Here is a 13,030-nt window from a genome sequence, read left to right as displayed (position 1 = left end):
TTTTCCTGATATCCTTTAGTCCTTTATTTCTTTGCCTCCCTCATCCTATTGAAGATTATTTATTTATTTATTTTTAAAATTCTTTCATCTGTATGTCCACAGCTTGGTGTTTGTTGATGTTTTCTGGACTTTTATCCTCTTCCTTACAATGGACCATCATTTCCTGTTTCTTTGTTTGTCTGTACCTTTTTGTTTTACACTGTACATTTAAGTATTTTAAAATGATAACTCTGGGATTTATTCTCTGAGATGTCTCTTTCTTGATTTAATACACAGCTGATGATATGACAGATTTTCTTGTGTGTCACAAGACAAACGCAAGCAAAGCTAAACAAAATACAACTTTCATCATCTTTGCAAATTCATTTTTTATTGGTTAGTGTTCTGTGTACAAGTTCAGGAAAGACCTCTCTAGGAGAATGCAAAGTGCTAGGTCTTCCATGTCTTTTCTGGGTCTTGTCCTGGGAATGTGCTTGCACATTTGTGCTGCTCCAAACAGGATTTCCCCTGCTTGGAGGAGTTTGTATGTCCGCTCTACTTCCCAGAAAATAGACCTTCTCCTTCTCCCTTGAGTTAGAGCATGTAAGCATTTGTCCCTGTATCCCAGACACCCTGACTAAATTGTTTCTAACCCTCCTTCATAGTCACAGCCTGCTTTTGCCTGCAGGGCAAATTGGAGGGGGGCATGCTGGAGAGGAGTTTCCCACATCATTCCTTCCCAGTTGGAACAAGGCCACGGATGCACAAAGGGGGCACTGGCAGCCTCCAAAATGTCCTGGGGAGGGGAAGAGATAGGGGCCAGGAAGGGTACCAGGAGTTTCTTCCACAGCTCCCCAAAGCTATGTTGTTGTTGTTTTTTTAACCTGGCCTCTACTCAGCAAATGCAGCTCTTCACCTGTCCTCTGCAGTCTGAGGAAGTGTGCCATTTCTGAACCTCCCTCACCACCTTTGTCCAGGATGGGTTGGAACAATGGCCACCCTCATAGGGAGTCCCTTAGCTATAAAAGTAGTTAATCAAAAGCAGTGATCCACAATCATTCTGAGCCCTCCTCAGATCTTGGGGAAATGGATTTTTATGTCACTTTCTGACACCACAAGCTGTTGCATTCCACTGCTGCCTGCTGTGTGGGATATGTGATGATAACCACAGCACAGAGAGAACAGTTTTACTGTTATTTACCATAATTTACCAGCCTCTTCTTTCCACTTGTCCCTGGATGCTGCACAATATTCTACTGGACTCTTGCTTTTTTGACATAGTTTTGATTCAGACAGTTCCTGCTTTTTTACATGTTATTCTGTTGGAGGGACTGATTCCTGGAGCTTTTTACTGGGCATTCTTCTCCCCTGATCATTAATAGATCTCAATTTTTAAAAGCCTGTATTTTTCTAAAAAGTCAACAGATTTTTCATACTACCTATTTTTTTCTCCATATTTGTTTTAATATAAAAATAAATTATATGCAGTTAAGTAAAATTGGCATACCAGGGAATGGCACCCATATTACCCTTTGGGTTTTTTTTTGTCCTACAAAGTACAGCATGACATTGCTCTAGAACTTAAGAAACATAGCACAGCTCTTTGGGTGCTGGTTTGGTCTGGAATTGACTTGGTTTATAGATGTTTTGCTTTAGTAAATATTAACATTTATTTGAATTTTTCTGAATGTAGAAAAATTAGTGAAAAATAATGGAGAAGTGTCCTTTATGACAGAGACAAATTAATTTGAGATTAAGAAAGTTTGACAAATGAAAATGGATGACCTACTTTTGATCAAAAGTAGATGCGCTGTGTTGCATGAACTTAAATGCTCTGTGTGTTGGGTATTTTGTATCTTTAAGCATTCACTCAATTGTACAAATCATTCAATGTTTAAAATTCTTGCTTTGCATTTTAGGTTGGACATCACGGAGACCTTCAACAGTAAATTTGCCGCTTTCTAACTCTGTTAAAAATAGCTCCAGTTGCTTTTCATCCTCTCGGCCTCGACCAAGAAGTGTAGCTGCTCGATCATTATCTAGAGCTGCTTCTGAAATTTCAGAAATTGAATATATTGATATTACAGACCACAATGAGCCTTTCTTAGATGACACTGCTGATCAACAAACCCTTGACAGTTTGGAAAAAGAATTAAGTGTGCTGAGAAATCCTACAGGTAATGCTATTTATTTTCCAGCATAGACAATGTTAACTTTCTGCCTGATTCATCTTATCTTACTCCAAAAAAAAAAAAGCATGCAAACAAAACCTTTTCTGTCCCTTTCCCTCTTTAGCTGTCAGCCTTTTTGTCTGCTCTGTTTTCTTGACTGTCCCCCTATAAAACTCAGATAAGAGAAACCAGCTGCAGGTCCAGGAGGCAGTCCAGAAACTTCTCTGGGTTTGTATATTCCATACTTTTTTCTCCTTGTAGTTGTTGTTTTAATAAATTAGTAGTCCTCTCCTTTAGTTCATATTATAATGATGACTTGGCTATTTTTAGAAAAATGATAAATCTTGGTTTTTGAAAAATTTAATACAACAAAATGCAGAGAAAGAAAGGAAAAAAATAATCCAAACAAAATCTCACTACCTTGAAAACAACCATAATTAATATTTGATGTACTTCATTTTAAACATCTTTCTGTTTATATCATAATTACAAATATAAGAATATATACTTAGAAGGATTGAAGGAGAGATGATAATTTAATAAAAATAGATTTATGCTCTGCATAATTTAAATAAAATCATTAAATATGCACTTACTCAATTTAACAAACATTGAAATGAATCTAAAGGAAATTGTAAATTTCAGATAAATACATTTTTTACTATAAAATAATATGAAGTTGAACCATATGAAACTGCCTAATTTGTAGACCAAAAACAGTGGAATATTGGCCATTTTATGTTATCTGATCTGAAATTTTTTATAAGATCCCTTTAAAAGTAAAGGAAAAAGATCAAAAGAAGCAGTAAGCAATTGAGACCATTTTTAGCTATGTTTTAGTTTTATACAGTAATGATCAAATCCCTGTAATGAAAGATGAGGACTCATTTGTTATTTCATTATTTCTTTTTTTAACAAGTAATTCTAAACAGTTTTGATTATCTCTGTGATAATTAGGTTAATGTTTTTATTTTTTCAAGATTTCCTTTTATTTCCTATTGCTTAGGGAAATCTCAGATGGATTAAATGCTCAATACCAGTGCTTTTACCCTGATTTTCCAATCTTGAGCTATTTATTTTGATTCATCTCTAGAAGCTTTTATTATGGCATTATTGAAAATGTCTGTGTTTTTTCTTTATGATGGATTGGCAAGTTAATTAGAATTATTTAGCGAGTCACATTTGCTTTTCTTCTGCATTTAACATTTTTCCACTAACTTCTGATTCTAAATATGGTGCTAGTCCTTCATAGCAATTTTTCCATTTACCTATTTTTGGTTAAACTTAATAGTCGAATAGTTTTTTTCCCTCTGCCCCACCTGCCAGGAGGCGCTCTTGTTGATTCTATTGCCTGAGTAATTTCATGTTTAAGATGCTCATTACCTTTATGTTTGAAAGACAAATTGGCTTGGGTCACCTTTCACTTGAACTTCACACATACTGATTCATACGGATTCTTTTTTTTTTTTTTCTGCCTCTGAATTCTGCTGTGAGATAATCTGAAGCCATTTTGATTTTTCACTCCACCCTTTCTCTTACATATGGCAAGCGTTTTTCCTGACTGAATGCTTGATTTTTTTTTTTAGTCCTTGAAATTCATTAACTTTATTGGATTGTGTTTCAGTGTAAATTCAGCATTTTCCAAAACAACACAGGGTTTCATTTATGTCTGCAGAGTAAGTTCCTCCTTATTTACAGGGCAATTTTCTGTATTGTATCTTTTTTTTTTTTTTTGGAGGTACCAGGGATTGAACACAGGACCTTGTACGTGGGAAGCATCACTCAACAACTGAGCTTTATCACTCCCAATGAGAATTGGTTTTCTTGTTTGTTTGCTTGCTTGTTTTGTTTTCAGGAGGTACCAGGGATAGAACCCAGGATCTGGTGCATGAGAAGCAGACACTCAACCAGTGGAGCTACATTCACTCCCTGTATTGTATCTTTGAATGGCTTTTCTTTTCCATTTGGCTTTCTCCTGCTGAGAACCTATTGTTTTTTTTTTAATGTTTGTATAATATATTTATTCATACTTTCTTCAATTGTTTTAACAAGTTTGTATTTTCTTTTGCATTTGCTGGGATTATTTCAGTCTTGTCATTTCTTGTTTATCTTTTGCTGCATTCATTCTCTCTTTATTCTCTCTCCCCACATGCACACATTGCATACACATACTCACAGACATTTGAGAACCATTTGAGAGGAAGCTAGAAATGTTGTTTTCTTTTATATTCAGTGTATTTCCCAAGAACAAGGACATTTCCTCACATGAGCACAGCACAGTGATCCAAATCAGGAAATTTAATGTTGATAGTTATTAGCCAATAAAAAATTTTCTTCAGTTATCCTAATAATGTCCATTAAAGTGACAATTTAATTATTCTTTTAATTTTGCTATCACTCTTGATATCTGACATTTTGTTGTTTTATCTGTGAGACTTGGAGTGGGGGTACTTTTTAAAAAGTATCTGAAAAAAATATCATTTGTATCAAATGATTTATTTTGTAACTAAAGGATTTGTGGGAAATATTCTTATGGTCATGATCTATGTGTCACATGTTTGCCTCTATTTTCCCTACCTACTTTTCTCCCAGTTGTGTGCTATTAGTGAGACTTCTTTGTACTTTAGTTGACTCTTTTCCTGTTTCTAGGGTGTTAGGAGGTAGACAGTGGACAGGAGTAGCACCCAGCCAGACCTCAAAGAGTTTTTGGTTCGTTTCCTTAGTTGGCCCCTTTTCAAAGTTTATTTGTGCTTGTATCCCTTTTTGGTGTATTTCCCCTTGTGATTTTTACTTTATATTCATATTTCTCTGCTTTTTTTATTCATTTCATTAGGAACTGGAGTAGGAGTTTGTGATCCATCCTCACCCATCATTCATTTGCCTTACTCTAAATTACTAAACATCAAACATCAGGCTCTTTGGCCGTAATTCTCACATTAAAGGCCGATTCTAACAAGAAGCATGTCAGTCTGAACTGAATCTATAAAGATGACCATATAGTTTATATCAGTAAATAAAGGGTCTCTTATTTTGATAAATTTATAAATTCAATTATTTATAAATGAAATACAGTGGTTTCCAAAGCAGTAATCTTTCTTTTTCTACTCCATAATTTCAATTTCCTTTATCACTTTTTGCTCTTGTATGCTTCACTCTTTTCCTGTGTCACTCATTTTTTTTTTCACACTCATACCAGTATTTTCACTTGAGCACATAAATTATCCTAAATGAAATAAATACTCACTACATGGCTTATGAACTGCCAGGGCTTTTCTGGTGGCCCAACAGCAGAATTGCAATCAATATGGACACAACCCAGGAATGGGTTTCTTTCTCTTTGGAAGATTGGCTTTGGAGGAGTGCACAGCATTTGGAAAGACACACCTGAAACTCTGAGGAAAGAAAGGAACAACACATCAGCTGAATCAGCCTTACAGTCAGTGAGGTGACAGCTATGGTGAAATCAGGCTCCATTCTAAAAAATTCACTATCTCTATACATGACCTTTGTAGGCAATTTAGCATCAAAGGACAGAAAAATTCATTAGGGGATCAATAGGAAAAAATTCTTCATGGGGTTTGGTTTCACCTAGATGAAGCCACATACCTGACTCGTAAGACAAATGTAAACGTTTGCTTCACTGGGAAAGCTGCATTTTTGTGAGCAGCAACCCTTCTGATTTGTTTTCTCCTAGCTCTCGGGTACATCAACTTCTTCTTTCTAAGTTCTATTGGAAAGAACCATGTCAAGGAGCTTGGGAAAAAAGGTGGAAAATAACTACATTAATTAAAGCAGTCCCTGCTTCTCCTTTGATTCAGATTGCTATGGCAGATATCAGAGTGTCCTTCCAGAAGGATCCAGGGTAGGGGTAGGGGTGCAGGTTGCAGATGCAACTGCATCAGGAAAGAGAAGGTAGCAGAACAGAGTGGCTGAGAGTGCAGAATCCCCAGTAAGATGATCCAGTTTGTTTTTTTTAGCAGGTACCAGGGATTGAACCCAGGACTTGATTCATGGAAAACAGACTCTCAACTGCTTGAGCTACATCCCTCCCTGATCCAGTTTTGGAACTTGATACCACAATTTACTAGCTTATTTTTTTCCCTAATCTCTCTTTGTATCAGATTCTATATACTAAAGAGGGTATGATAATAAGACCTATCTCATAAAATTGTTTTGCTAATGGAATGAAATTTTATATATTATATATTTTTGAAAAGGTATCTCACCACACATGTACACACATGTACACACTCGTACACATGTGCGCACACACAATTAAAGGTACCTATTGCATAGTTAAGTCCTCAAAAAATGCTCTTGGAAGCATGATTTTTAGTCAACTTTAAAATCTGTTTCATTCTAAAGCTAACTGTTTTATTACAGATCACTCTGATGATTATAGTTAAACTATGGTTCATACTATATAATTATTCCCTCCACCAATATCTTTGTAAATAGCAATACAATCACTTCCTTGATAAATTCAACATAGCAGTGTAACTTACTAAGGCACCTTGTCAGTTTATGGAGCTTATTATAGCCTGAAGAAATTTGGATAATATCAGGAGATATGCATTGTGAGAAGGAATCAGAAACTGCACTTTAAAGCATTCTCCTCTTCAATAGTTAAAAATAATTAGTTTGTTTACAACACAGTCTGATTTGTGGTTTAAAAGGCTTTGTGGACTTTAAATTCCCACGACAATCTTATGTTTGTACAAGCTCACAGGTAGTTAGCTGAGCCGAGTAATTAAAGAGAGGAAAGTAGTTTTTCTTAAACAAGGAAAATAAAAATCTCCCTAATGCATATGTAGACATACTGTCTGTGAAATAAAACAGTGAATCAGTGACTCCCTGAATAATTGGATACTCTGTTCATAGCTTGACTATCATACTTCTAATCGGGATTTGTAGTGAGCAAATTAAGTAGATAACTCCTGTAAGCCAGGTTACAAAGGACTAGAATGGCAATCTTTTTGCTTTAGGGTACCTTTGAGCTGCAGCAAAAAAATCAAGGACTACATACAAGTGAAAGAAAATGCAAAAAATCAGATATAAAGAAGATAAAACCATTCAATGAATAATAAGCAGCAGTTGTGTTTATATGTATTGTGGCTTCATTTAATGTTGATAGTTACACCACAAGTTGGATGGAGCAGGTGCCTTTCTTAATCTCCGCTTGCCAATGCAGTAACTGAGGCTCTCGGCCATGTAGTAAGTTGCCGATGGTCTCCGTGGGCATGTAGCAGAGCTGAGGAACAAACCCAGGCACCTCCACATTCTCTCTGTGTGCCTCCATACCTCAGTGTTGCTTATATCATTTGAAGTCCTTCAAATCAATATTGTGACCATTTAAGAGGGAGAGAGTATGAGCACAGTGGAAGTTAAGAGAAAAGTCATGGAGAAAGTAAGGAAAGGGGGGATAAAAAGGCAAAGCATAAGAGAGTGGAAGTAACTTGAGTGGTTGAGCCCCTGCTTCCCATGTATGACGGCCCACGTACCTCCTGAAAACAAAAACAAACAAGGAACCGATATAGCTCTGTGGTTGAGCACCAGCTTCCCACATACAAGGTCCCAGGTTCACTCTCCAGTCCCAGTACTTCAAAATAAATAAATAAATAATAAAATAACTTTTTTTTTTTTTTAAAGGCAAAGCATAGTGGGAGTGGGGAGGATAGATGTGAAAAGGGAAAACAAGAGGCTGAATAGGCTGGGAATAGAGCTCACAGGTTCCAGGGTGAGTATCCTGGTTGTCACACCTTCCCACACTTGCAATATCATAGTTAGTATGCTAGAGAGTGCTATAGATCACCCCCCTCTTCCTTATTCGGAAATAGCTTTGCTGATTTGTTTCCATTTTTTCAGAAGTTTATACTTATTTCTTTGTTCAAATAAAAAGATTTTTTATTCAAATAAAAAGATTTATTTCTCTATGGAATACAATTTTACGCATGTTTAGATGACTTGAGTTCTAGAAATACACTTTAGAACTCTATATTTAATCAGGTTTCTCCTTTGTCTAATTGTTTATTGATATGTTAAAGAGGTTCCTCCATGATCAAAGAATATGTACTCTTCACTCTTGGGAAAGAAATTGATTCTATTGCTCAACAATCAGCAAATTTGACAGTTTTAAAGAAAATTTTCCAATATAAGTCTCAATCTGGTCTTACCTGATTTTAGAAAGATCAGGAGATTCAGATTTTTGTATAATGACCTGGGTTTAATGCTTATCTGCAATAGGGTTTTTGTAAGCAGTTTTATTTTTCCTGACTTCTACTTTACCTAAAATTAGGGTTGTCATCTTTTCTTGCATTAACTTCATGTGGTATTTTAAAATATATTTTTGAGAGTGAATACGTCTATAAAATAGATTCATTCTATTTACACTATTTGAATTAGCTCTTTTTCTATTTGATTAGAGCTCAAAAATCTAACCAAGTTTGAATGCCTCTCTTGGTGGTGTTCTTTAGAATGAAGTATCACTACTGGGTTTTAGTACCGTAATGCCACCAATTCCAAATCCGAAAATTGACTGCCTTCCCACAGGCAACATTCTCTATCATCGGTGCAGATAAGGTACTTTAGATACCTGCCTTTTTTTTTTTTTTTTCCACCTTGTTGAAAAATAAGAGAGGAAATGACAGCCTCAAGCTAAATAATTCAATCGTAGAGCACAGCAGTTTGCAATGTAGGTGAACTAAAAGATTGGATCAGGTCTATTTCCAGTTCTAACCCAGGGTTATGTGACCAGGGTTAGACAAATTACCAATTCTCTTTCTCAATTTTCTAATTTCTAGTAAAAGAGAATGGGAGTAGTCAGGTGGTTTCAAATATTTTAGCTGGGGAATATTTTTTATTCAAAATTAATCTTATAGAGAGTCCCACAATTTAAACTAGATCAAATAAAGCTGTCCTGATTGCTTTTGGGGGCAGCAGGAGCAGGAACTTCATCCCCAAACTTCCTCAGTTCCTCTATATACCATAATTTGAAAATCACTGAGCTAGATAATTTTAAGGACTCATCCAACTGTAAAATGTATTAAAGTCTATCTTTCAGCAGGAGTAATCTAAGTTATTTTCAATAAGGGAATTTCTGCTTGCTCAAAAACTTCAAGTTCTTACTAACCATCAAGAATAGACTAGTTTTCAGTCTAGTGTAGAATACATGTAGCTTGGTATTTGGTCCTTCTGACCAGAATGAGGTTTACTTGGCACTTTCATGAGAATGAGAATAGCATCCAGTTTCTTAAATTTTATTTTAAAAGGCATTATAGTGTAACCTTTTGTATAATTTAAATAGCTCTTACAATTTCATCAATAACAAAAAGAAGGCATTATGGCATTTCTAATGTAGTAATGATATATTTTTATTCTTGAATTTTTTGGTAGTTTATATAAAAGAATGCTTGCCTATACATTTTGATTATTTAATGTATACTCTCTGTTCTTATCAAGACCTACTACATGAAATGGCAGATGATTTAAGGCTTCCACCCTCAAATACAAATGGTTATTATCCACCCAAATTAAAGCAAGGAGATAAAGAAAGAAAGGGCTGCTTTGCCAATGCTAACCTTTGCCTCAGACAGTACAGGAGTAGAGCTTATATTCCTTACGAGGAAAAAAAAATAAACTGTGTAATATGCAGGCAGGTTGAAGAGTTGCTTAATATTCTAGCCACTAAGAAGGATCACTTTATTATCTTGGAAATTTGATGAATTCTCAGGATATTTGACACATTTCTTGAGTATAATGTACATATAAAACTCAATATAATTAAGGTAACTTGATGCCTATACCCTAGTATGGAATCTCTGATCAACTTACCTCACCCTCTACCTACCACGCAAACATCAGCACAGAAGAGTGAGGGATGATTGAAAGTTTGTATTGGCACTGAACTGCTTGTAGTTTACTCTGGGCAAACTTTCAGTACCATATACTGTGCTGTGGTTTCTTGAATTTATGGGTTGACAATGCATGAAATAAAATATTTCAGATCCTTCAGAAAAACTTCATAGCCTAACCTTAGAAGAGTTACCGGCCTTCAACAATCCTTCGCAAAATGTAAGTCAGACTACTACAGAATTCCCTGAGACCTCACGTGCAAGTGGCCCCTGCGGAGTTGAGGAGCTGAGGTATGTTAAGCCTGAGGCTTATGCATAAAAGTAGTGCATAGTAAAATTTTTGACAAGCTCATCTAGTTATTTTTACTATATAAAGAAAGATTGTCCTCATGTGTGCACTTTATGTGACCATTCTTTGTAAAATGTCTGCATCCTTTGCTGACCTACTATCAGGATTTAGTAAAAAGGTTATGAAGTTGTTACTCTAACTTGAAGAGATAGTTCTGGACTACATAATGTGTATCAGAAAACGAAAAGGCATTTGAAATTTAACAATCCTTCAGCATTTCTTCTTATAAAATAATTATTATTTGAATTAATTAACCTAATAAATTTCAATGCTTTTCATTAGTAGAATCTTCCCCAATATAAATAAAATTTTGAAAATAGATTATTGATATTTATTTTTGGAAATTGAGTCTAGATTGTGGATGATAGCATATCTTAATTTTTATCATTTCGGCACATTTAGGGATTTCTGTATCAGTTTATAAGGGACATAAGTTTATAAGGGACATAAATTCTTCAGAAAAAGAATCTATCATGTCTAATATTGACAACCTGAAATTTCTTAAAAGGAGGACTCCTTCTATAAGGATTAAACTTAAATATAAAATAAAAGTCCCCTGAAATGTAAATCTCTTTGATTAGTTTGAAGTTTAATATTACAGTAAAAGGGAATCAACAATCTCTTGTTTTGTCTTTCTGAAGGAAGGAGTCATTTAGCCATGGTTCTTGGATTTTTACATTCCAAACACGGCTTAAATAAAAGAAAAAAAAATGAGGGACCAATATTAGTTTGTCAAGTTTTTGTTCCTAAAAATGTCTTTAAAAACAAACTCAACCTGTCACCTACTCTCACATCCATTTAATAAAAGAGAAGGCATTTAATGCTAAAAAGTAAGGGGAACATACTAACAATAAAGCAGAGTCCTTTAAAATTAAAAATGCCATCAAAAAGTCGTTACCTTGTCCTTGTTTTCTCTTCTTTTCTTGGATCAGTGAAAACTTTACCAGAGTTAGATCCTTACTGGTCCACAGACGAGCTTAGGAATTCAGTCTGTGTTGGGCATAAAAATAACCTAAAGAATAGTTCTAACCAGCACTGAGTGAGTTATTTCGTATTATTTAGTGGCATACATAGACAGAAAGTCTAGATAATTTAGGACCAAAAGGTCTGATATGTAGTTTTCTCTGTCCCCACACAATACCTCTCTTCCCAAACTTAGATACCTATGCTAGAGCCTCCACTTATTCCTCCTCACAATAAAATACAATATGCAATAAAATAAAATAAAAAAAAACTAAATAATGGCTGTCATTAATTTTGTCATTGGCATATCTTGACTGGCTATCCACATATCCTAATTTACTGTACACAAAAGAGGTGATTTATCTGGCACTCTATTCATTCGGATTTTATTAACCGGCCACTTGAAATGATGAATGTTCTTAATGATGACCCTGAGGCCTGCAAGTTTCTGAAGTGCTTTCTGAATCACCAATGAAGATACAACCAGAGATCATAAAATCTTCTCTGCTTGGTTCCAGTGTGGCATTATTTCTTGGGAGAATGAGAATGATGAGAATTTCTCATTAGAAGAGGCATGGTATATTGGGCACATTGAAAATTATGGCCCCACTCTGATATGGTCCCCTCACATCTGCCTGCCTCCAATGTATGTAGTATTGATCAGAAGATAAATGAAAAGTTGAAGCTTGGTTCTGTATATTGTGTATTGATCTTTTAATGTATTTCTAGCTCTTCTGGAAAAGATACTGAAATTCAGTATTGGCTGACACTTTCTGAGAGTAGTTCAGATGAAGAGGAAGAGGATTTTCTTGATAAGCAACATGTCAGTCTACTACCGTGGTCAAAGAATACTTAATGACCATCTGTTCATTACTTTTTCCATTTTGTCCAGAGTAAAGCAAACAACTGTAAAAGGTAACCAAATACTGGAGATTTTGATTATTAATCTCTCTGATAGTTCAAGGCTTACAGACTAATAAAGGTTGGTGAAATTATAAGTTTATGAGCTTTTTCTTCCAAATGATATATCTCAAACTCTAATCTATATTACATATAGATAATAATCATATTAGGAAAATTTGGTGAATCTTAAAAAAATAAGTCACAACTATGTCTATAGAACTTCCCTTAAGATAAAACATGATTACGTTTAAAGTAATATTTCAATGTTAAGTTGTATCATAAGTATTGATGCCATCAGCAATAGTGTACGCTTGACAGCCATGTCACACTCATCAGTATCATCAACTGAACCTGGAATCTACTTTTCACTTTGGTAATTAGTAATTTTTCTGTTCCTGTGTTTTTAAATTTTTTTAGAAGTTCTGGTAGCTTCAAAAGTTGGTACTAGAAAATTCTGGGTCAAATATCTTTCATGTAAGACCAAATGTTGTTTCCTGTAAATTTATTTTTGATACTTATACGCCATCAATAAAGTGTAATGACATGTACACAATCATCTCTTAAGAGAATAAGGTATATGATGAGACCCATGGCCATTTCCATATATTTTAATATAAAAATGCCCTTTATTAAAACTAGTTAAGATAACTGAATATTAAAAAATCAGTAAAACCAATCATAGTTTTAGAATAGGGTTTCTTAACCAAGGGACCCCTTGGGGTCCATGGAAAGATTTCAGGGATTCTCTGAGCTTGAATTGCAAATTCGAAAAAACGTTATTCTTATGGGGATGTGTTGGTGCAGGTGTGATATAT

At 34.9% G+C, this 13,030-nt stretch overlaps 1 protein-coding gene across 5 annotated transcripts in view; it reads left to right on the top strand.

The window, feature by feature from the left end:
- The window catches only part of ZBBX (zinc finger B-box domain containing), a 173,611-nt gene extending 161,301 nt beyond the window's left edge, over positions 1–12,310 (top strand). For all 5 annotated transcript variants that reach the window (XM_058295228.1, XM_058295229.1, XM_058295232.1 and 2 more), the window contains 3 exons: positions 1,899–2,156; positions 10,153–10,291; positions 12,042–12,310. In XM_058295228.1, the coding sequence (XP_058151211.1) occupies positions 1,899–2,156; positions 10,153–10,291; positions 12,042–12,168 (524 nt within the window). In that variant the 3' untranslated portion in view covers positions 12,169–12,310. The remainder of the gene's footprint in view (positions 1–1,898; positions 2,157–10,152; positions 10,292–12,041) is intronic.
- Positions 12,311–13,030: the final 720 nt, after the last annotated feature.

Source organism: Dasypus novemcinctus, chromosome 4 (genome assembly GCF_030445035.2).
Source record: "Dasypus novemcinctus isolate mDasNov1 chromosome 4, mDasNov1.1.hap2, whole genome shotgun sequence".
In the NCBI taxonomy this organism is placed as follows: Eukaryota; Metazoa; Chordata; class Mammalia; order Cingulata; family Dasypodidae; genus Dasypus; species Dasypus novemcinctus.
The sequence above is the reverse complement of the archived record's forward strand: the minus strand, read 5'-3'. Positions and strand labels throughout refer to the sequence as shown.